The sequence below is a fragment of the Balaenoptera borealis genome, assembly GCF_965194805.1.
Source record: "Balaenoptera borealis genome assembly, chromosome: 19".
NCBI classification, from domain to species: Eukaryota; Metazoa; Chordata; class Mammalia; order Artiodactyla; family Balaenopteridae; genus Balaenoptera; species Balaenoptera borealis.
Window position 1 is genome coordinate 66,139,217 of NC_138878.1, and position 21,256 is coordinate 66,160,472.

The 21,256-nt window shown below is 61.1% G+C and overlaps 1 protein-coding gene and 1 long non-coding RNA gene across 7 annotated transcripts in view; one reads left to right on the top strand and one right to left on the bottom strand.

Moving 5' to 3' along the window:
* PPP6R1 (protein phosphatase 6 regulatory subunit 1) overlaps window positions 1–21,256 on the bottom strand; it is a gene marked incomplete at its 3' end in the record, with an annotated part of 25,171 nt that continues 3,915 nt past the window's right edge. Inside the window, exons 2-24 of one of the 6 annotated variants that reach the window (XM_082367901.1) lie at window positions 14,086–14,318; window positions 12,262–12,448; window positions 12,044–12,181; window positions 11,888–11,953; window positions 10,427–10,539; window positions 10,227–10,340; window positions 9,738–9,900; window positions 9,491–9,643; window positions 9,240–9,374; window positions 8,628–8,692; window positions 8,420–8,535; window positions 8,251–8,339; window positions 8,003–8,092; window positions 7,829–7,926; window positions 5,225–5,282; window positions 4,974–5,146; window positions 2,454–2,587; window positions 2,188–2,368; window positions 2,025–2,116; window positions 1,787–1,868; window positions 1,219–1,329; window positions 1,065–1,136; window positions 1–952 (exon numbers count right to left, since the gene is read on the bottom strand). In XM_082367901.1, the coding sequence (XP_082224027.1) occupies window positions 949–952; window positions 1,065–1,136; window positions 1,219–1,329; window positions 1,787–1,868; window positions 2,025–2,116; window positions 2,188–2,368; window positions 2,454–2,587; window positions 4,974–5,146; window positions 5,225–5,282; window positions 7,829–7,926; window positions 8,003–8,092; window positions 8,251–8,339; window positions 8,420–8,535; window positions 8,628–8,692; window positions 9,240–9,374; window positions 9,491–9,643; window positions 9,738–9,900; window positions 10,227–10,340; window positions 10,427–10,539; window positions 11,888–11,953; window positions 12,044–12,181; window positions 12,262–12,448; window positions 14,086–14,312 (2,661 nt within the window). In that variant the 5' untranslated portion in view covers window positions 14,313–14,318. Of the gene's footprint in view, window positions 953–1,060; window positions 1,137–1,218; window positions 1,330–1,786; window positions 1,869–2,024; window positions 2,117–2,187; window positions 2,369–2,453; window positions 2,588–4,973; window positions 5,147–5,224; window positions 5,283–7,828; window positions 7,927–8,002; window positions 8,093–8,250; window positions 8,340–8,419; window positions 8,536–8,627; window positions 8,693–9,239; window positions 9,375–9,490; window positions 9,644–9,737; window positions 9,901–10,226; window positions 10,341–10,426; window positions 10,540–11,887; window positions 11,954–12,043; window positions 12,182–12,261; window positions 12,449–14,085; window positions 14,319–21,256 lie in introns of those variants that run through there. The other 5 variants (XM_082367898.1, XM_082367896.1, XM_082367897.1 and 2 more) reach the window with 5 other exon arrangements.
* LOC309616971 overlaps window positions 20,151–21,256 on the top strand; it is a 12,327-nt gene continuing 11,221 nt past the window's right edge. The window contains exon 1 of the long non-coding RNA XR_014237690.1: window positions 20,151–20,421. This is a non-coding gene — a long non-coding RNA (uncharacterized lncRNA). The remainder of the gene's footprint in view (window positions 20,422–21,256) is intronic.

A 21,256-nucleotide genomic window follows, 5' to 3' on the forward strand; every position in this document is an offset into this window, starting at 1 on the left:
AGTCTTCAACTGTCTTCCTTTATTTGTTTGTATTTGCAATATGAAACAGAAGCTCGGCACAGACACACGCACACGCACACGCACGCCAGCCTGGGGAGAGGGAGCTGGGACAAGGTCACTTGGCAGCTGGGCTGGACCCCAGACCCTTGGGAGTAGGACGGGGACCCCAGCCAGACCCCCACCCCAGAGTCCATGGGAGATGGGGGGGGGGTCTCAGTGAGTGCGTCAGGGCCCCGAGGGAATGTCACCGGGGAGGCCCCCTGGGACCAGGACTCCCAGCTCCCTCCCACAGAGCTGGCTGGGCCAGGTGGAGGGTCTTTTAGCTCCCGGCCTGGGTCAAAGTGCAGGGTCCGAGACAAGGGGATTTGGGCAAAGGCACGACCCCCACTCGGGCCCTCCCCCAAGGTGGACCTGAGCTGAAAGGCCAAGTGTGGGTGTGGGCGTCTGCACCGGAGGGAGGCTGGGCATGGTGGGAGGGGAGGGTGGGTGGCAGCCTCAGGACCCTCACCACCGCAGCCCCCGTGGGACAGGGTGAAGGTCCAAGCCACTGCCGCCCAGCCCTGCTTCCTTCTGGCTCCCCGCCTGCCCACTCTCTCCCGCCTCGAGATATATATATATATATATATATATACACACACACATATATATATATATATATATATAAAATATATAATATAGGTCTCTCTCTCTCTCTCTCTCTTTCTCTCTATTCGACTCTATTCTAGGAGACAAAACTCCGTAATTTCTTTTCTCAGTGCAAACGGGGGTGGGGTGAGGGGCCTGTCTCCCTGGCACCTGCCTCCTGGGAGCCCAGAGAGGACCCGGGGTGGGTAGGGTAGGGATGGGGTGACGGGGCAACAGGGCCACTGCGGAACCTGCCACGCCCCCACCCGGACAGGGTCCACGTGGAGTACGGAGGATTTGGCTGCCACCACTGGGACCGGGCAGTTACCTGGGAACCGAGAGGAAGACCCACGTGAGGAGCCGGCCGCCCTGTGGCCACCCCGTGAAGTCCCTGCCTGCCCTGCCCCAGCCCACCCTCTGCCCCCAGCCCCACCACTCACTGGGAGCCCGGGGACGCCGGCCCTCCTGGGGCAGAGCCATTGGGCATCGGAAGTGGCTCGAGGGCCAGGGCACTGTTGGGGGAGAGGGACAACATGGGGAGGTCAGTGCCCCCTACGTAACACCAGCTGCCCTGTGAGGCTGCACCATGCTTACCTCTGGCTTCGGGGGAGCCCCAAGGACTCTGGGCTCTTCACCCCCTCCGTGGTCTGGGGGGGCTGGTGGGCCCTGGGGGCCGGGACAGAGGTAGCAGGGTCTCTGGTTGCACTGCGGGGGGACCCGTGGGGTTACTGGCACCGACACCCTGCTGGGCACTCTCTCCCTCAGCCCCCTGCTCGTGCAAGCAGGGAAGGAGTGCACGGCTCAGGGGCGTCCCTCACATCCGAAGACCCCTGGGAGCCGCCCGCCGGCAGGAGCAGCTCAAGGTCAGCGGGACACGAGCTCTGCACACCCCCAGCCCCCTTTTGCTCCTGCCGGGCCTTCCCACCCCAGCGCCGAGCGCGGGACCCTGGGGTCCAGGATCCTCGCTTGTGGCCACAGGCACAGCCCTAGACCTTCAGCTTCCCGAAGCTCTGAGGCAGTGGCACACACGTGGGGGGAGGGGGGTCCTGCAAGGGCCACGTGGAGTAGCTCCAGGGCAGGGACGGCCCAGGGAACAGGCTCCACCCGCCTCCCCAGACTCTCCCCTTCTCGGCCCCCCAGCGGCTGCTCCCTAGCCAGTTACCTGTCCGAGGAGCTGGGGGCGGGGTGCGTCCCTCTGAGGGTGGCCTGGAGGTCCCCAGCACTGACCAAGGCCTGGCAGGGGGCTGTGCGGAGTAGAGTGGCCCAGAGGTGTGAGCCTCGGCGAGCTTAACACCAGCCTCGCTCTCAGGAGCAGGTGTGGGCGAGGCCAGGGGACACCTGTGTACGGGAGGGCTGAGGGTGAGGGGGGCAGGACGGGGGGTGGGTAGAGAGCGGCTCACCCGAGGGCTCCGCTACTTGGCTGCCGTCTGTGGCTTCCTGAGGTGCTGAGGAAGGGATGGGATCCTGAGACCTAGGAGGCAAGAGAAGGAGCCTGAGGCGCAGCTGGGGTCGGCGCTGGAGCTTAAGGCGACCAGGCCCTGGGCACCCGCCACTAGGCCTCACCTGAGCTGCAGGGTGCTGGGGGCCGCAGGGCCAGCTGGGCTCGGGGTAGGGAGGTCCGGGGGCCCGCTGCGGGGCTCCTGTGGGGCAGGGGGCCCAGAATGCAGTTCCTTCTCCCTGCAGGCTTGGGGGCCGGTCGGGGCATCCACAGGCACTGGGTCAAAGGTAGCTGTCCAGCTGGGGTCTGGAGGGGGAGAGCAGCGCAGGGGTGAGCACAGAGGCAGACAGCCGGATGCACCCGACCACGCCCGCCCCGCGCATGCACCCACCTGGAGGCTGGGGGCCAGGGCTGGGGTGAGAGGTGGGCCCAGCCCTGCCACGGGCCACCCGCCGGTCCCCATCCTCGTCGTCCTCGTCCTCCTCGTCGTCCTCGTCCTCCTCGCTGTCTGTGCTGCCTCCGCTCCTGCCCCAGGGACACCTGTCAGTCAGTCACTGTGCTGGGCACCCTCCTGACCCCACCAAGGCCGGCCCCAGGCAAACGATGGGAAGGAATCAAAGGGATGGAGAGGAGGGGGCAGTGGGGAAGAGGCCCAGAGAAAGAGCCCATGTCCCATGGTGGTGGGAAGGCAGGTGGGAACTTGAGTGCCCTCTGGAAAGAGCGTGGCCAGCAGCACAGGGGCGGAAAAGCCCCGCCCAGCCCTCAGCAGGAACGGGGACACCTCCCACCCCCTGCACAGCCCTCGCAGGCAAGGCTGACTCCACGCTCTTCTCCATCCACTATAGCCTCGGAGGAGGGCAAAGCAGAGCAGCGCAGCTGCTCCGCACGTAACGGCTGAGTGTTGACTAACACGCAACCCGACACCGTGTCCGATGGGGAACCGCTAAGCAGCCCTGGGTGCTGCTCCACGGTCACTGGCTGCCGTGACCAGAAGGGGCTCGTCCGCACGGTGAAAACGAGCCGGACGCTTGGGCAGACGGACAGGGTAGAGGGAGCTTCCTGAACCTGGAAACCTCGGAGGGCATCTCCAGAACCCACAACCCATGTCACACTCAACAGGGAGACCCAACGTCCCCCCAGATCAGGGAAGTGCTCTTCCCACTTGGAAAGGAAGGAGCAAAACTATCTCTAACTGCAGAATGGGTGATTTTGTATATAGAAACCTAAGGAATCCTCTAAAACTGTTAGAACAAGCAAGTTTTGCAAGGATGCAGGATACAAGATCAATGTGCAAGAGACTTGTATTTTTATACACTTATGACAACTTCAAAATGACTCTGAGAAAACAATTCCACTCAGGATTGTATCAAAAAGAATAAAATGCTTAGGAATAAATTTAACAAAAGCAGCATAAAACTTATACTCTGAAAACTACAAAACACTATGAAAAGTAATGAACACCTAAATAAATGTAAAGACATCCCATGTTCATGGACTGGGAGACAAAATATTGTTAAAATAGCAACACTCCCTGAACTGCCCTATAGATTCAGGGCAATCCCTCTCAGAATCCCAGCTGGCTTCTCTGTTGAAATTGACAAACTGATCCTAAAATTCACCTGGAATCTCAAGGAACCTGGAATGATCAACACAACTTAAAACAGAAGAACAAACTGGATGCTCACATTTCCAAGTTCAGAACTCACTACGACGAAACAGTAATCAAGGGTGGCCCCGCCACAGAGAGGTGTACAGACCAATGGACCAGAAGACAGAGGCCAGAAATACACCCTTGCATGTACAGTAGAAAGATTTTTGACAGAGGTGTCAAGACCATGCAGTGAGTGGGGAGTCTCTTCAACAGGTGATGCTGGGACACTGGCATTCCCACACACAGAAGAATGAAGCCGGACCCTCCCACCTCACACCACATCTAAAAAACTAGCTCAAGGTGGATCAAAAACCTAAACGTTAAGAGCTGACGTTGAAAACACAGGGATGCATCACAACCTTGGATTTGGCAATGACATCCATAAGTGCAAATCAACTTGGCAGTCACACAATGACACACCAGTGGATGGGAAGTGACACACAACAACAGCTACCCGAGGGATGGGCCTCACATGTAGGAAGAGGCAAAATCTATAAGGCAAGAAGTCAGGAGAGTGTCACCCTCGGAGGGCGGCCAGCAGGGGGCACAGGGGTACAAGAATGGTTCTGTTCTGCTCCCTCCTCTGGGTGCTGGCAAAGCGATGTCCACGTGTCCGGACACGTAAGATTCGTCTACTTGACTGTATGCTAGTCACCCGTCAATTTAAAAAGTTAAAACACTCTAACCCTCAAATCAGAAGCCATAGGGGTCAAGTTGCAGGCCCTGAGTTGGTATTCACACTGGCAAACCTATGCCACCCAAATGCACTTAGTCAGTGATTCTGGGGCCAGCCAGTAAAAGAAAAAATAATGTACTGCTTATACAAAGAGCTGGTCCCAGCTTACTGACCCACATGCTGGGACTGTGAGGGAGGGACAATCATCATGTCTCACTTCACTGAGATTTGGGAAAGGAGCTGACAGGACACCTACTGCCCTTTTGGGAAGAACACCTGCCCGACAGCTACCACAGGGGAGAGCAGAGTCGGGGCTGGGGGCAGATAATGGTTTCATTCGCACCTGGACCAAGCTGTACCTGAAGGACCCACCTACTGTTCCAGCCTTGCACAAGCGGTTATCCTACTCCTTTTGTAACTGAACTCATCTGAATTGGGTTTTTATCACTCACAATTGAAAGCGCCCCAAATAATACAGACACTACATTCTCCTTTATTTTTCTCGCTCACTCCAGCTGATGAAAACCATTTTACACGGGCCCTGTGGCCCCGCCGTGCTGGGGTGCCTGCAGGAGGGTACTCACCGCACACCCGGGGGCTGGCCCAGGCGGGCCCCCCTGGCCAGCTGGCCGCCCTGCCAGGCACCATCCTCTCCATCAGACCCCCCCGAACCCTGGCCCTCTTCCTCGTCCTCCTCCTCGTCGTCGAACTGCTGGATCCGGTCCTTGTAGCATATCTCAAGCAGGTTGGCGTTGGGCTGCGGGGGGGCGGGGGGGTGAGGTGAGCTGACTGCGTGCAGCCCGCCCCCACCAGCAGGGGTCGGGGCAGCACTCACGTTGTCGTCGTCGGCGTGGAGGGAGAAGGTGATGTTGGCCGTCTTGTCGAAAGGCGCGCTGCGGGAGAAGCACAGGGGCAGTGAGGGGAGGCTCCGGCCGCTTCCCCCTTGCATCCCCTCGCTGGACGACCCTCGCTCTCCTCGGGCCCTGTACCAGCGAACGCACCTCCTCGCTAAAGCTGATCTGTAACCCCAAAACAGCTCTGGCAGCACCCTCCGTCAGCGTAGATGTCTGCAGAGCGGAGTTAAGTGAGTCGCCCAAGCTGCACACCCCCAGCCGAGTGAGGTCCCACAAGGAGACGGGGTCAGGCCCCACCTAAGACTCCTGAACCTTGTTTCCTCTACCGTAAAATAAGGGACACAGAACCTAGCTGGAGAGGCTGTTTTTAGGGTTTGAGATCACATGCTGGGTGAGATTATTTATTCCTATGCACACGCTTCCCCCAGGAGACGGCTCACTGCTCACGGTGACTTTACTGGATGCAGCCTCACACGGGCCGCCCCACACAAAGCATCGCCCCAGCCCAACGAGGGTCAGTCTGGGCCAAAAGAATCAGCCTTGGAGCTGAAACAAAAACGCTTCTGTGTGGGCCCCAGTGCCAGCCCGAGGCAGGGCCCCGAGGCAGGGCCCCGAGGCAGGGCCCCGAGGCAGGACCCCGAGGCAGGGCCCCGAGGCAGGGCCCCGAGGCAGGACCCCGAGGCAGGGCCCCGAGGCAGGACCCCGAGGGAGCGAGCGATCCTAGGGATCGTGGGGAGCGCGGCGTTCAACATCTCCAACTTCCAGCCTTTCAGTGTCCACATCCGCCCAACACCCACCTCTGCTCAACTCTTTCTCTTTCGGAAGGCCTCACAGAAGTGCAATTCCTGGGTTAAGGAATTAAATCCATGCATTTTAAATGCTGACACAAATTGTGGAAAGACATTTGTCAATTTATACTCCTACCCGCAGACTGTGCAATTCTTCAACAGCCTCCTACTTGTTTTGTTTGCACCCTGCACCCCCTTTTTTTCCTGGGGCACCAGTCCGTCCTCCTCCTGTTCCGTGGAAAGAGCACTTTGTATCTATGCCGAGGTCCGGGCTCCACGCCATGTGGTAGGGATACTCCCCAGGCTGTTATCTGTCTCTCTGATTCAGGAAGTACATGAACAATCCCTGAGTGCTGACTTGGCACCCGCCGTAGTCCACAAGCAGGTGACAGACGGACTCACAGCCACCACCAGGGCAGGTATTCTCGTCTCCTCCAGAGAGGCAGCGGCCCACACGCGCAGCTGGGAGGCACCGCAACCAGAGCCCCGCGAGCAGCACCTGCAGCCCTGAGATTCAGGATACTCATCCATTTTCTGCTCCAGAATGCTTCATGGCTTTACTTTTTTCTTACATTTAAAGCTTCTAACCTCACTGGAATTTATCTTGACGGAAGAAGTAACATAATTTCATCCCAAAAGGGCAGCCGGCTAAGCTGAGGCCATTCACCGAGTGTCACCACCCCCGCCAGGAGGGGTGGTGTCTTCCTTGGCCAGTGTCCTTCCTCTCCAGGGGCCTCCCAGCACCGGGCGCTGTGCGGGACAGAGCAGGAGCAGACACGAACCTCACTTCTGAGTCCTACAGGGCCTCTGTCTGGCTGTGGGCCCGAGAGACCGCAGCTGACCCTCCCACAGTAACTGGTGAGCGCCCCGGGGTGAGCGACAACGCTGCGTCTCCCGGCTGCAGATGGGCTCCTGAGCCCCGAGCAGAGGGTCGTCATGGCACCTAAGTGGGCAACACCTGAGAGGGCCCGGCATGCTGCCTGTGATGAAACGGACCAGGCCAGGGCCCCGGCCCTCGCATGCAGCCCCTAAGGGGCCAGCTGGGGCCTTCCGTCACCACCCCGCTCAGGAACACCCCCACGGCACGCCCTTCGGTGACGGTTCCACTTTTTCTTGGGCGTCATGGACTCATCTTCTGCTCTGACCGCGCTGGCTGCGCCAGTCACTGAGCACGTCCCCCAGGGCCCGGCGCGAGTCCACAGGCGGCGGCTCCGCTCCCACCCCGACACAGTCTCCCCTTCAGACTCTCGCTGCCTGCCCTTCCCTTCTCTATTTACCCGTTGCTGTCGTAAGGCTGCTCGTGAAATGACAAAACACTAAAACTTTTAATTTTTTCTCTGTCAGCAAAAAACTTGGACAATAAAGAAGGTAGTTCACGAGCGCAAGCCCAGAAGCGACTGCTGTCAAAGTGCTACAGGACAAACACAAATAATCAGACCTGGTCGTTGAAAACCCATCTCTCATGAGGCCCTGAGGCCTCCGCGGGGGGCAGGCAGGCCGGCCGGCCAGCTCTGAGTCCGCGAGTGTCTGTCCCACAAGCTCCACAGCCCAGCTCTGCACAGCCAGCCCCCGTGTCCCAGGACGCCCACGCCTCCGGCCTGGTCCTCAAGAGGTGGGGAGAGGGCGCGAGGCCGGCTGCTCTCCAGGCTGAGCCCCACGTGGGGCTGGGGGGCAGCGGGGAGGACGGCAGGAGGAGCACGCCGCGGGAGCGCACGCTGCCTCGCTGCCTCACACCCCTCCTGCCACACGGCCAGCCGGGCCCCGCCTGCCCCTGGCCTTGCCCGGGGCCACACTCACTTCACGCTCTCCTCCTGCTCCCCAAACTCCTCGTCATTGAAGCCAAAGTGGTCGATGAAGGCTGAGGTCATGCGCTGCATCTGGAAGTCCATGAAGGCCTGCCAGGGTGCGGGGGGCAGTCAGGGCCGGGCGTCCAGAACAGCCTCCCCGCCCCGCCCCCCCCACCGCCCCCACCTGCTGCAGCACCGCCTCCTCCGGGAAGTTGAACTCCTTGAGCCTGTCGTCCTCGTCATCGCTGGAGGAGTGCAGGTGGTGGGTGTTCACCTGGGCAGCGGGTGCGGGCGGGGCAGGGGTCAGGGCCTGCGGAGCCCCCAGAGAGGATGCGCGCGAGCTGGGGCCGCGGGGAGGGGCGTCCGGGCTGGACCAGGGGGAGGAGCACCGGCGAGGGCTGACGTGGGCGCGCCTGGGTGCAGGGGCCTCACCAGGTCCACCGTGTTCTTCTTGTTGGTCTCCGCCAGGGGTCCCGACACGAACACCTCCCACCGCTCCCGCTGCTGCTCTGGCAGCTCTGCTGGGGGAAGGGTGGGTGTGAGGGCACAAGGCCCCGGGCGCCCAGCCTCCTCCCGCCCCCGGGCCGGCCCCAGCCCTCACCCTTCAGCAGCTGCCCCAGCTGCTCGGCGTTGGGCCCCTTCTCCGAGTTCTGCGCCAGGGCGTTGGCCACCCTTGTCAAGTGGCCCATGTAGCCTTTGCGAGGGCCCCCTGCGGACCTGGGCGAGAGGGGCCGCGGCTGGACACAGACCCGTCCCGCCCGCCCAGCCCTGCCCTCCCCGGGGAAGGCCCCCGACGCTCGCTCGCTCACTGCACGCGGTCGTTCTCCTCCCAAGAGGTCAGGATGCGCTCCACCAGGCGGCACTGCTGCAGCAGCTGGGGGGGAGCAGCGAGGGGCCGGCGTGGGGTGGGACCACGGCTGGGCCCTGCTACCCCAGCCCGCTTCCAAGCCCCTGGTCTGCCTACAAGGAGCGTGCAGCGAGTGTGCACACGCACGCTCCTCCTCTGCTCACCCAGACACGCCCTCTGCCTGTGTGACGCCCGCTCAGCCCACCCAGCAAGCCCCAGAGCCACTCCACCTGCCTCCAACTCCTGCTTGTCCAAACCCCCAGCGCCCCACCGGTCAGCTCCTCCCTAGGCCCCGGGCTACAACCAGAAAGGCATCTCCACTAGCGTGGTGGCCATCATCCTGGGAGAACCCTTCCTGGTCCCCCAGGACACCCACTGTCCCCCAAGGTCACCACTCCACTCAGCCCCACCCCCACACGTCACCCTCTACTTTCCAAGACTCTCCAACTAAGGAAGAGGCTGAGCCCCCAGTGCCCGGCACATGAATGGCCTGGCAGCACACAACAGGCGAGGGGCAGGTGTGGGGCAGAGCCCACCCCCCGAGATCAAAGGGGGACCGGGGAGCCCCACTCACGTGTTTCACGACAGGGTTCTGGGCGGGTGTGTCAGAGCTGCTGTTGGAAGGGGGCCCGGAGCTCAGCATCGTGCTCACACACACCTCCACTTGGGCGTGCAAGAAATTGTTGAACACGTAGTGGAAGAAGAGGTCCTGGGGGTAAGGGGCACAGGCTGGCTCTGAGCGGCCCCCACCCCGGCCCCGTCCTCCCCACCCAACCGCCCCTCCGCACGGTGCCCCCTCCGCCCCCTGCCCTTTGTCCCCTGTACCAGAAGGGTGTTGGGCACGTCCAGCGCCAGGAGCTCCTGGGTCAGGGCCGCATCACTGGCGCTCAGGGCGCTGGCCAGCAGCTTGACCACGTGCAACCGCGTGTTGCCCAGCGGCGGGGCCAGGCTGCCCCATGTCGTGCGCAGCGGCTCCAGCTGCAGGCACAGGAGAGGCTCAGTTCCTGCCCCAGCACCGCCCTGACGGCGGGGCGCCCTTGCTGCCACCCCCTCCCCCACGCACCCTGCCCACCTCGGGCGGCTCCAGCAGGAGTTGGTGGAAGCGGCTGAGCCGTGGGCGCAGGGCATGCAGGGTCCCCACGCTGTACACGGCGCTGTCCAGGGTTCCCTGGGCCAGGAGCTCCAGCTGCCCATCCACGCTGCTGAAGAAGTTGTTCACAATCACAGACTCGGACCTGCAGAGGGACAGTAGAGGGCAGAGTGAACCGCCCAGACAGCCTGTGCACTTGCACGTGTGTGCACACGTCTGCACGTGTGGGCCACACCTGGGAGGGAGGGAGAAGCTGCTGCCCTTGGGAGCCCGGGATCCTGGGGGCAGTGACCCGCCCCAGCAGCCCGGATCCCAAAGGCCAGCTCGAAGCTACAGGCGGTCTACTCACCCTGTTTCCTCGTCTGCCAGAGGGAACAGGAGGACTCCTCTCCGGAACCCTAGCGACCCCCACCCCGGAACCGAAGGGTGGGGCTCCGAGGGGTCAGCTGGGGAGGGAGGCCAGCCGCTCACCTGGGCCTCCTGGGCTCCAGCAGCGTCAGTAGCACCTGGATCCCGCTCACGATGACGGACTGGCTCTGCTCCCCCTCCAACATGTTGCTCAGGAGCTGCTCGATCGTCTCCTGCCTGGGGCGGGGGTGGCAGGCGTCAGGGAGAAGGGCCCCCAGATGGCTCCCCCTTCCCTCTAGCCTGGGCACCACCCGCAAACCCACTTCTCCAGGGTGGCCAACAGCTGGTCAGGCTCCGGGCTGTCCTGCACTTGGATCACCTGCTCCCGGCTCAGGCGGATGATGTCGCACAGGGACTGGGATGCGTTGGAATGTTGCTGGGGGAGGGGAGACAGAGCTGGCACCCCGGGCCGGCCCCGGTGCCGGGAAGCCCCACCAGCTGAAGACTGGCCACCCGCCCCTGAGGACACAGGGTCACGCAGACCCCGGGACACAGTGCCTCCCGAGGGAGAGAACAAAAGCACCGAACACTGGCAAGGCAGAGACGACAGCGAGAAAGGGAAACCAGAGACGACTTCCTGGAAGAGGAGACACCCCACACAAACACCACACTATCCACAGTAGCCACAGAGGAGAACAACCCGGGCGTCCGCCACCTGGTGAACAGATAAGCAACCGTGGTCTATCCACACACTGAAACGTTCTTTGGCCTTAGAAAAGGATGAAGCGCTGACACACACCACAACACGGATGAACACAGACAACTTGGTGCTAAGGCAAAGAGGCCAGTCACAGAAGACCCTGCCCCATGCAATCCACTTATACGAAACGTCCGGAACAGGCAAACCCAGAGACAGAAAGCAAACTGGTGGTTGGTGGGGGCCAAGCAACCATGAGGCAAATGGGGAGGGGCAGCTAACGGGTACAGGGTCTCCTTGTGGAGTGATGAAAAATACTCTAAAGTCAACGTGGCAAAGGCTGCACGACCCAGTGAATATACTAACAGCCACTGAATCCTATATTTTTAATGGATGAGTCATGTGGTATGTAATAAAGTTGTCGCAAAATAAACAAAAAGAAACACAAGCAGAACTCTGAGTCTAACCCAACAGGTGCTTCCAGGGCCCACCCACACAGACCCCCGACCCATGAAGACCAACCAGGCCACCGGCTGCACTTCAGAGCCTCTCACAGATGCCCTGCCACCTGGCTCATGGCAGATACCCCTCGTCCCTCTGCCACAAAGGCCTGGACAGTCACCACTCTCCCAGGCCAGGCACTGGCTGAGTGCCTGGTGCTCACTACCTGCGCCTGTGGACCTCTGCCTACAAGCCAGTGGGCCGGGAGGACAGACTCAGGGCTCCTGGGGGGCTTCTTTGAAGGACCGGCAGAGCTGATCCAGGCACAAGAGACAGGAAGAGCCACCAGGCCACAGAGCCAGCAACAGAGGGGAGGAGGACAGGGGCCCCTGGGAAGGGCAGCAGCGAGGGGCCAGGGCCAAAGGACCCCCTTCAGAGCCCTGACCCCACATGGGATGATGGGCCAGGTTCCTGCGAAACGTTCCACGTGTGTACACCCCTTTTCTGTTCTCAGCAGGAGCCCCCCACTCAAATACACACAGTTCCAAGTGCTTCCTTCTCTCATCAACTCGTTTACGAAGGGAGTGGAGGGACAAGCTGGTGTGGGGCGGAGGCTGGAAACGTCAGGTGGGTGGGCTGCACTCACATTGTCGTCCTTCGATGGGTGGATCTGCTCAATGAGCCGCTGGACAATCTTCTCCTCATTGAGCCACTGGGGGCGAGAAGGTGGAGCTCCGCTCACTGACCCCGCTCCTGCCGCCCAGCCCTGCCCACTGCCCCGCCGCGGCCCCTCGGCACTCACGTTGACCACGTCCTGCCTCAGCTGCGGCCGCTCCACGCAGGTGAGGAGGCGCAGCAGGAGGTCCATGATGGCCGAGGTGCCGATGTGCTGCAGCAGCAGGTCCACAAAATCGTCCTTCTTCCGCAGGAAGGACACGAGCTGGGGACACGGGGACTGGCACGTCAGCGCAGGAGCCGGCCCCACGCCCACCCGCCCACCCTCCTTGGGGCCCCAGGCACCTGGTCGGTCTTGCGGTTGATGAGGACGCCCATGACCTTGCTGAAGAAGCTGGCCAGCAGCGGGTTGAGTCTGCCACTGCTCTGCAGGAAGCCGTAAAGCCGGTGCAGGAGGGACTCGTCCGCACCCAGCGCGTCGTTGATCTGGGGCACGTCCGACGTCAGGATCTCGCAGGCCACGCTGGGGTACCTGACACACCCAGAAAGGGCTGGGGAGGGCACGGTGGGGGCGGAGGCCGAACCACCCCGCCTCCCAGTCGCAGCCCATTCACGCTCCCCACCCCCCAAGGCAGCATCCAGCCTCCTGAGCCTGGAGTCAGGGGACCTGACCCCCTCCCAACACCTGTCCCTCTATCCCTCTACCCCCAACCCTCCAGTCTGACCCAGGCCCAGCCCCGATGACCCTGCTAAAATCCAACCTCACCCCCTCACCGCCTTGTACAGACAGGGACAGGGCTGCCCCACCCAGTGTGCCACCCAGGGCCCTGGGGGACCACAACCTTCTCCAGCTCTGCCCCACCCAGTGTGCCACCCAGGGCCCTGGGGGACCACAACCTTCTCCAGCTCTGCCCCATAAACTGTAAGGCCTCTGGGAAGCGGGTTCCTTGGGGCAGGGCAGGGAGCCCAGGGGCAGCTCGGCACAGGTGTCAGAATGGAGGCTCCCTGCTACTGTGAGCAAAAGCCCCGTCCACGGGGCCGCTGGACACGCTCAAGGGGGTACAGAGGCCGGGCGAACAAAGCAAAGAAGGGAGAAGACACAGGTGGGGGCAGGTAAGTGACAGATGAACACTGGGGGACACAGGGGACACTCTGCTGGCCCCCCCCGAGGTCCCCACTGTGCACCAGACCCCACACTAAGCAGCTGGCAGCACCTCACAGACCCCCACTTCACAAAGGGCAAAGTGAGGAGAAGCAGTCACCCACTCCCCATCTGGCTCAAGGCCTGCGGGGACAGAAGATGCAGAGCTCGTAAGGACCACCTGCGTGTCTACAGTGGGAGGGGCTGGGGAGAGGGCGACACCAGGGAACCAGGAGGATTGTCCAGGACAGACGGCACAGGGCTCAAGGAGGGCAGCAGAGGGGCTTCCCTGGTGGCGCAGTGGTTAGGAATCCACCTGCCAATGCAGGGGACACGGGTTCGAGCCCTGGTCCGGGAAGATCCCACATGCCGCGGAGTAACTAAGCCCACGCTTAGTTACAGTGGCAACAAGAGAAGCCACTGCAATGAAAAGCCCGGACATCGCAACGAAGAGTAGCACCAGCTCGCCGCAACTAGAGAAAGCCCGCGCACAGCAACGAAGACCCAACGCAGCCAAAAATAAATAAATAAATTAAAAAAAAAAAAAAGGGCAGCAGAGACCAGGGCAGACAGAAGCCCCCCGTCATGGAGACGATTCCCATTGACCCTCAACAGGGCCCTGCCCTGTTCGTCCACCCTCCCTGGCACACCCGAGGGCCCTACGGTGGGAGGGAAGGGCAGAAGAGCATGGGGGAGGGGGCACAGGCACACCCTTAGCGCCTGGAGTCGCGCTGGGCACTGGGGACGTGGGGGGTGAGGGGGCAGGCCTCACGCTGCCCATACTCCAAAAAGGGAACAAAAATCCAACTGAATATACCACGGAAATAAAGTGGGGGTGGGGTGTGGGCCAATGAAACAGACTGCCCACACGCGGCGCCCCTAACGGCTGGGGAAGGGTCCTCGGGTTCGTTCTGCCCATCCCTCCGCCTGGGAGATGTCTGGGAAGTCCCGTAACAAAAACGGGAGTCAACAATGTCCACAGCAAGTCGGGGTGTCCCACCGTGGGGGACCGACAGGGCGGGGCTCACTTGTAGCGCAGCCGCTCCTCGCCGCTGGCCGGCGGCTCCTGGGTGACCCAGGCCACCATGGCCTGCAGGTGTGGCGGCTGCAGCAGAAAGTCCAGCAGCTTTCGGTTGACGACCTTGCACTCCTGCAGCACGTCCTCCTCGTCCAACAGCTCGGGCAGGCTCAGGTCCTCCCGCTCCAGCAGCGTGTCGAGGTGCGAGCTCGTGTGCAGGTCAAACTTCCAAAACATGGCGCCCTGCGGGCAGGGGCTGTCACACGTGGGCTCCGACCCCGCCCGCTTCCCTCCACCTCCCAGCCTGCGAGGACCACCCTATGGGCGACTGTCCTGTCCACTGCCGAGCCCCCAGGCCTGGGTAAGACCCCCGGGTGCGACCACACACAGGCCCCGTGGAGAACAGCCCCAACGCTGTGCACGGAGCTGCCGTGATCCTGTCACCCCAGGGCCTGTGTCCACTGTCCCCACATCTAGGCTGGAACTGTGCTCATCCTGGAACCGCTGGCATCAGACTTGCTTCAATCTGCATTGACGAGCAAATTAAAATGCCCCATGACAGCCAGCACGGTCGCCATCCAGCCCGGCAATCTCCGTGCCGTGTGCAGGGTGTGGGGTAGGGGCAGAGGGAGGGAGGTCTGCCACGTCTCCAGGCTGTGGTCGCTGCCCGGACACTACACACACACACCCCCCAAGCCCCCGTACCCAGTGCCACGACAGGAAGAGGAAAAGTTTGAGGGGAGGGGGTGGCAGCTCCCAGAACAGCCGCTGCCCGGGGCCGAAAGGAACCAGGACAGGGAACCACCTTAGCAAGGAGGACGGAAAGCCAGTGCCCACCACTGGAGGATGGCAGCTCGCTGGCCAGCACTGGAGACCCTGTACACCTGGCTGTGGCCCACCCGACCCGGCACTGGCCTTAGGGCCATCTCGGGTGGAGCACTGACTGACTAGGTGCCAGGTGGGTCCAAGCCCTCGACGAGCAGGGATTTGGCTGCTCCTCTGAAGATTTCTATAGGCTCCCAGTGTCGACCACCGTGTAGAGACCCGCCCTGAGCTGGCCGCCAGTTCCCAGGCCACTTGTTGCCCACTCAGGTTCCCTATGCACCGGGCACTGTGCCTATGGCCCTTGGGAGGGGCTGTGGTCACCCCACTGCACGGTGGGCAACCACACCCAGGTAAGCTGGGCCCCCCGAGCGCCGTGCAGGCGCTGACCAGAGCTCACGCACGCCAGCCACCTCGTGAAGACCACCTGAAGCGGAGACCACTGAAGACAGACCCAGAGGCCAGGACGCCCCTCCCGCAACCTCCCGGACGCGCACGCCGGTCCCTCTCCTACAAAGCCCTCCCTCGCCGCTTCTGGCCCACACCATCCCAACCACAGACTGCGTGCCTGCCAGACGGGGCACCAGCCCAGGGGAGAAAGACGCTCGACTCGGGAAGCAGCTGGGGCTGAAAGTGGGGCAGAGCTGGGTGGCACGTGTGGCCGCGGGCAGGCGACTGGCCTTCTGCCCCTCGGTTCCTTCAAGCCGCCACCAGCACCCAGCTCTCCCTTCCAGCCTCCTCGGGAGCCTCGCTTATCTCCTCCCAGCCCTCAGGGTGACTTCTCAGTGACTGGGAACAAGTGGCTCTAAATCTGCAATCCCTGCCGGGACTCATGTCAGCTCCTAAGCCCTGGCCGCCTACGGCTGAAGGTGGAGTGGACGAGCCATGACCTCGGGAGGCAGCAGCAGACACCGACCCCAGACAGTGGGCGGACGCAGGGGGCACTTGAGAGCCCCCAGTCCCGCAGGCCTCATGGGTCCCGTCCGACAGCATGCCGGGACCGCCCCCTTAGCCCTGCACCCCACCCCGCTTGGGACGCTTTTCTGAAACACAAACGTGAGCACCTCATGCTTGCTCCCCCGAGGAGACCCTGAGGTGGCTCCCCCGTCTCCGCGCGAAGACCCCGAGGGCCCCTGACCGTCTCCTGGCGCTGCGCACCCAGGACCTCCTGCCCGTCAGCACTCACCGTCCCAGTCCTGCCTGAGTACGTGCACCAGGCTCTCTCACACCCGCCACCCCCTCGGCCGACCCACCTCCATGTGTGCGCCGAGCCCAGGCCACGTCCCCTGGTACCACCCCGGCCCCGAGCAAGCTCCGGCCTGGCTGCTCACGTGTCGCCCCGCGACTGCCCTTTCAGGGCGCATCTCCTCCAGAGCCTGCAGCCCCGAGGAGCCTCCTGTGTGACGTCACTGCCTCCAGCCCTAGGCCTCTGGGTCTGCGGGAATGGGGGCATTCTGCCGACAACACACCAGACACGTGAAGTGGACAAACCACGTTAGCTGCACCCCTGACACCGTTCCCAGGCCCACACAGCCATTATCTCGATCTACCCTCACAACCGCCCCCAACGAAGGAACCGATGGCCCCATTTTACAGGTGAGGAAACTGAGGTGCACCGAGGTCTGGGGGCTAGTGAACTGTGGAGATGGCACCCAAACCCCAGGAGGTAATTTCTCGGGGTGCAGGGCCTCATCCCATTCACTGGTGCCCAGCCACTGCCAATGAACACTCACAAAACAAGTGAGTGAGCTCAGGCCCAAGGTGGTTGCCCACACTGGCTCTGCCCTGGCTACGGCCTTCCCTAACCTGGCTCTCACCAGCTGACACCCTCAGGGAGCTGAAGACCAGCTCTTTCCTGGTCTCTGTGGGGCTTAGCGAAACGCTAAGCTGCAAGTCTAGCACTTACTCAGTGGACATCTCAGAGTTCAGGGAGGAAGGCTAGGCCAGGTCCCTCACAGCCTGTACAGCCCTTACGCTGAATGTGCCCTGATAGGATGGTGGACAACGCAGAGAGAACCTTCCTTGCTGGGCTGCTGTGAGCACCCTGGACAGCACCTAGCACGGCACCTGGCATGCAGTATGTGCTCAGAAACATTGACTGAAAGACACCCCAAGTTTTCCCACGGACCCTGCTCCTGAGGCAGGAAGCTGACATACCTGTCAGGGCATCAGTAAAGGGACCCGCTCCCACCCTGTCTCCCCCAGCCACACTCAGAGGCTCCCTATAAACCACAGTCACAGGTCGGGTGGGGTGGGGTGGGGGTGACCACCAGGGCAGGCAGGCTGGGGACGGGAGGAAGGAGAGTGGGCTGAACCCGGTGCCGAACGTGGGTCCCTGTGTCGGAGTGAGGACCACTGCTCCAAAAGGAAATCAAGGCAGCGCCCCCGGCTCTGCAAGTGCTCAGAGACCTGCCTTTGCACAAGGGCAATTCCCCACTTCTGCCCAGTTCCCAGACCTCTGAGGGACCCTTCCACCGTCCTCTTCACTTCAAGAGACAGCCGGGCCTGAATGGGTTTCCTGAGCTGGGTGGACCTGGGACCAGAATCACTTCAAGGGGCAGCCACTGCTGGGCCCAAGGGACAAGGAGCTCACCACGGCGAGAACACCACCTCTTTCTACATCACAGACTTGTGCGGCGATAAGGAGACCAGAGAGGTCAAAAGGCCACCCAGGTGGCATGAACAAAGCCAATCACCAAAGACTACATCGTATATTTCCATTTACATGAAACATCCAGAAATGGCAAATCCATAGAGACAGAAAGCGGATTAGTGGTTTTCAGGAGCTGGTGGACATGGGTTGGGGGCAGGGGGGGGGGAAGAACTGCTAGCGGTTATGGGGTTTCCTTTTGGGAAAAGGATGTTCTAAAAAAAAAAAGTTCTAAAATCAATTGTATACAACTTTGTCAACGATACCTCAATTTCAAAAATCCATTGTAGGACTTCCCTGGTGGCGCAGTGGTTAAGAATCCACCTGCCAATGCAGGGGACACGGGTTCGAGCCCTGGTCCAGGAAGATCCCACATGCCGCAGAGCAACTAAGCCCGTGCGCCACAACTACCGAAGCCCGCGCGCTCTAGGGCCTGTGTGCCGCAACTACAGAGCCCGCGCGCCTAGAGCCCGTGCTCCGCAACAAGAGAAGCCACCGCAATGAGAAGCCCATGCACCGCAAGGAAGAGTAGCCCCCACTCGCCACAACCAGAGAAAGCCCGCGCACAGCAATGAAGACCCAAGGCAGCCAAAAAATAAATAAATAAATAAATAAATAAATGGTTAAGCCACAAAATGTCTGGATTAGGATATACTGTCAAAATGGGAAGGAATAAAAAAGTCTATAATAGTCATTAAAATTTGAAAAACAAATCCATTGTGGTGACTGATGGTTGCACAACTCTGAATAGACCAGAAACTGTTGAATTGTGCACTTTAAATGAATGAGTCATATATGGTGTATGAATTACATCTCAACAAAAAAACCGTTATCAAAAACAAACAAAACCACAGCTGCCTGAGGCTGCTGTGACAGGCCAGGCCTTGGCCTTGTTCTGCATCCAAGACACCCCGAGCTGACAAGCCGCCAGGCCAGAGCCGAGGCTGAGGCGTGAAGGCTCCGCCTCGGGAGCGCACCCAGGTCCCCCCTCCCCGCCCTCACTGCCAACGCTGCCCCTGAGCTAAGCAGGCCCCCCAGAGCTGGGGGACAGGGCCCTGCCGACCCCTTCCGAGAACCTGTGCACCTGCACAGCACTGTATCTCTCATCAGGACGCCTAGGTACAGCACGGTTATTATTCCCATTTGATAGCTGAGGAGATGGGGACCCGCAGGGGTCGAGCCACAGCAGAACCAGAGCTCAGCGCCCTCTCTAGAGCACAGGAGGAAATTCTCAAGGCTGAGGCACGCCCAGACACTTCCAAAGCATCTGGAGACGCGGCACAGGCTACGCTCCTCCCACCCCACCCCTCCCACCTGCTTCGGACAGCAGGTAGGACTTCCCTCCCAAAGCTGGCTTGCCAGAGAACGGAGAACGGAGGGCGGGTGCGGTGCGGAGGGCTGAGGGGTGTGGACTCCAGCAGCCTCAGAAACCAGGGGGCCCCTTAACTCTCAGAACCTCAGGTCCCTCCTCCGAAAATCAGAGGAGGCTGCAAAGATCAGAGGCAGTCGGGTGGTAGTTGGTATCCTACAAACATCAGGTCTCAAGCTCTACGCAGAACGGAGATGCAGACACAGGAGAAGTGGAAAAAAGAAAACAGAAAAAAGAGAAAAACACTTTCCCCCGCCACAAACTCTCAATTCACTCTAGCCTCAAGTCCTGACAGTCAATCCCACCTTCCACTTAATGGAACTTCCTGGAGGAAGCTCTGGGAACTGGACAGGAGAGGTGGGTTTCGTTCTTTCTCTCTAAGGGGGTGAACATGGGCCAGGCACTTGGCATCCAAATGCCTTGTTTCCTCATCTGTGAAATGGGGGCACAGCCATCGGGAAGGGCCATTTCATGAGAACAGCTGGGTCAGGCCAGTGGTCCTGACAGAGCAGGTGCTCAGCAGGTGTTGGCCTTTCCTATCTGTCCCTGAGGCCAGGCCAGAGCCTGGACACTTCTGAGCAGGAGGGAAGGAACAGCCACTACCCAGGGTGACGGCGCTAAAAACAGAAGACCTGAGGAAATGCCCCATTTGCCTGAGTGACCGAGGTCACTCAAGTGCTCTGGTGGGCGCCATACACCCCGCCACCCCCACTCTTTGCAACTTTTAGCGAACTTCAAGAAAACGGAAGTGACTACCTACTGGTTTTTAGCGACCGTTTGAAAACCATGACTCTGGCTGCAAACAGAAGAAGGGGAAACTGTAAATGAGAAAGGAAGCCATTAAAAACGAAAACTACCTCTCTCTCTGCCAGCTCTGCACCATCGCCCCAGGTTTCCTGCTTTGCTGCGTTGTTCTCAGGCCTCCGACACCAGCTGCCCCTCTCGGGAGCCTGCCAGCCCCTGGCCCTGCCTGGGCTCAGATAGGGCCCGACTGCAGCTCCCAGAGAGCGTCCCCACTGCCGCTGCTGCCACCGTCCGACATGGCCCCGCCTGCCAGGGAGCCCGTGGGCTGATCCTTTATCTGCCACCCCTTTCTCGCCTGCCCTGGCCCTGAAGCACCCGGAAGTGGAGGTCAAGTGTGAAGAGGCCTCTGGGAGGGCCCTGGGGCGGCCACCTGAGATGCCCCGAGGCTCAGCAGAGACCCCAACATTGGGAGAGGCCATCTCAGGCCTGCTGCCGCTGCTGCCCTCAGCCACCACAGGCCAACAGGCCCCTAAAGAGACAGCGGCCAGGCGAGCCGCAGGAGGGGAGAACCTGCTGCTGGCTTGGCCAGCCCCCAGCCCCTGGCAGGGCCCAGCAGCTCAGAGGACAGCGAGACCACCACCCTCTAACTGCCCCCCGTCCGTCAGCTCTCAGCCAAATCTGAAATGAAATGGGGGTGGGGGACTTCCAATTCCCAGAAGGGGACAATGGATAACAGCAGGACCCAGCACAGACCCAGCAAGGTAAGCAGCGGGACATCCATTTGGAAGTAGGGGCCACAGAGGCCAGAGGAGAGGGACCTGGCCAAGGCCACACGGGATGATGGGCTGGGGCTTTCCTGTGGCTCATCCTTCCCATGGGGGGCTGGGGGGGTGGGGAGGCAGCAGTTAGGGGCACCACCTCCCCCTCTGGCCCTAGACCACACCTGCCCAGGGGAGGTGGCGGCTCTGGTCCAACCCTAGAGGATGGAACAATTAGGAAACAGAAGAGAATGGGATACCCAGCCAAGGACTGAGGAGGGGCCCGAAAGCTCCCATTCAGTACCATCTCCTGGATCGGTCATGGGTTCAAAGCGGAAAAGAGCAACGAATAGATTTTGAAATAGCTCTTGGAAAACAGAGGGCAGGAGTGAGTGTTATAGGGTGATCCAAAGTCAGAAAGGCCTGAGTTCCAATCCGCCTCTCCAAACTCCAGTCTCTGGGGCCTTAGACCAGGGACCTCAGTCTCTTCCCTGAGAGACACCTCACGGTCACTGTAAGACGGCACTTCCCATGGGAAGATCCACAAAACCAGTGTTCAGGGGGAAACCATGGTTCAGCCTGGAAAGGAAGGTGTGTCCCCACCCCCCAGGTACTGAGCCTGCCCAAGCTCCCTTTAGGAGGCCGGCAGTGCGGGGAAGGCTTCTCGTTTCCACCAAGGCGTCCAGGCCTCTCTCACCTCATCTCTTGCTGCAACCCGCATGGCGCTCAACACTCCCGCCACACCTGACTGCTCGGCTGCTCCCTCTGCCTTCCCTCCAGCTCTCTGGGCCTGACTAGCCAGCTCCTCGCGGGTCCTTCAGGCTTCGGCACAGACACC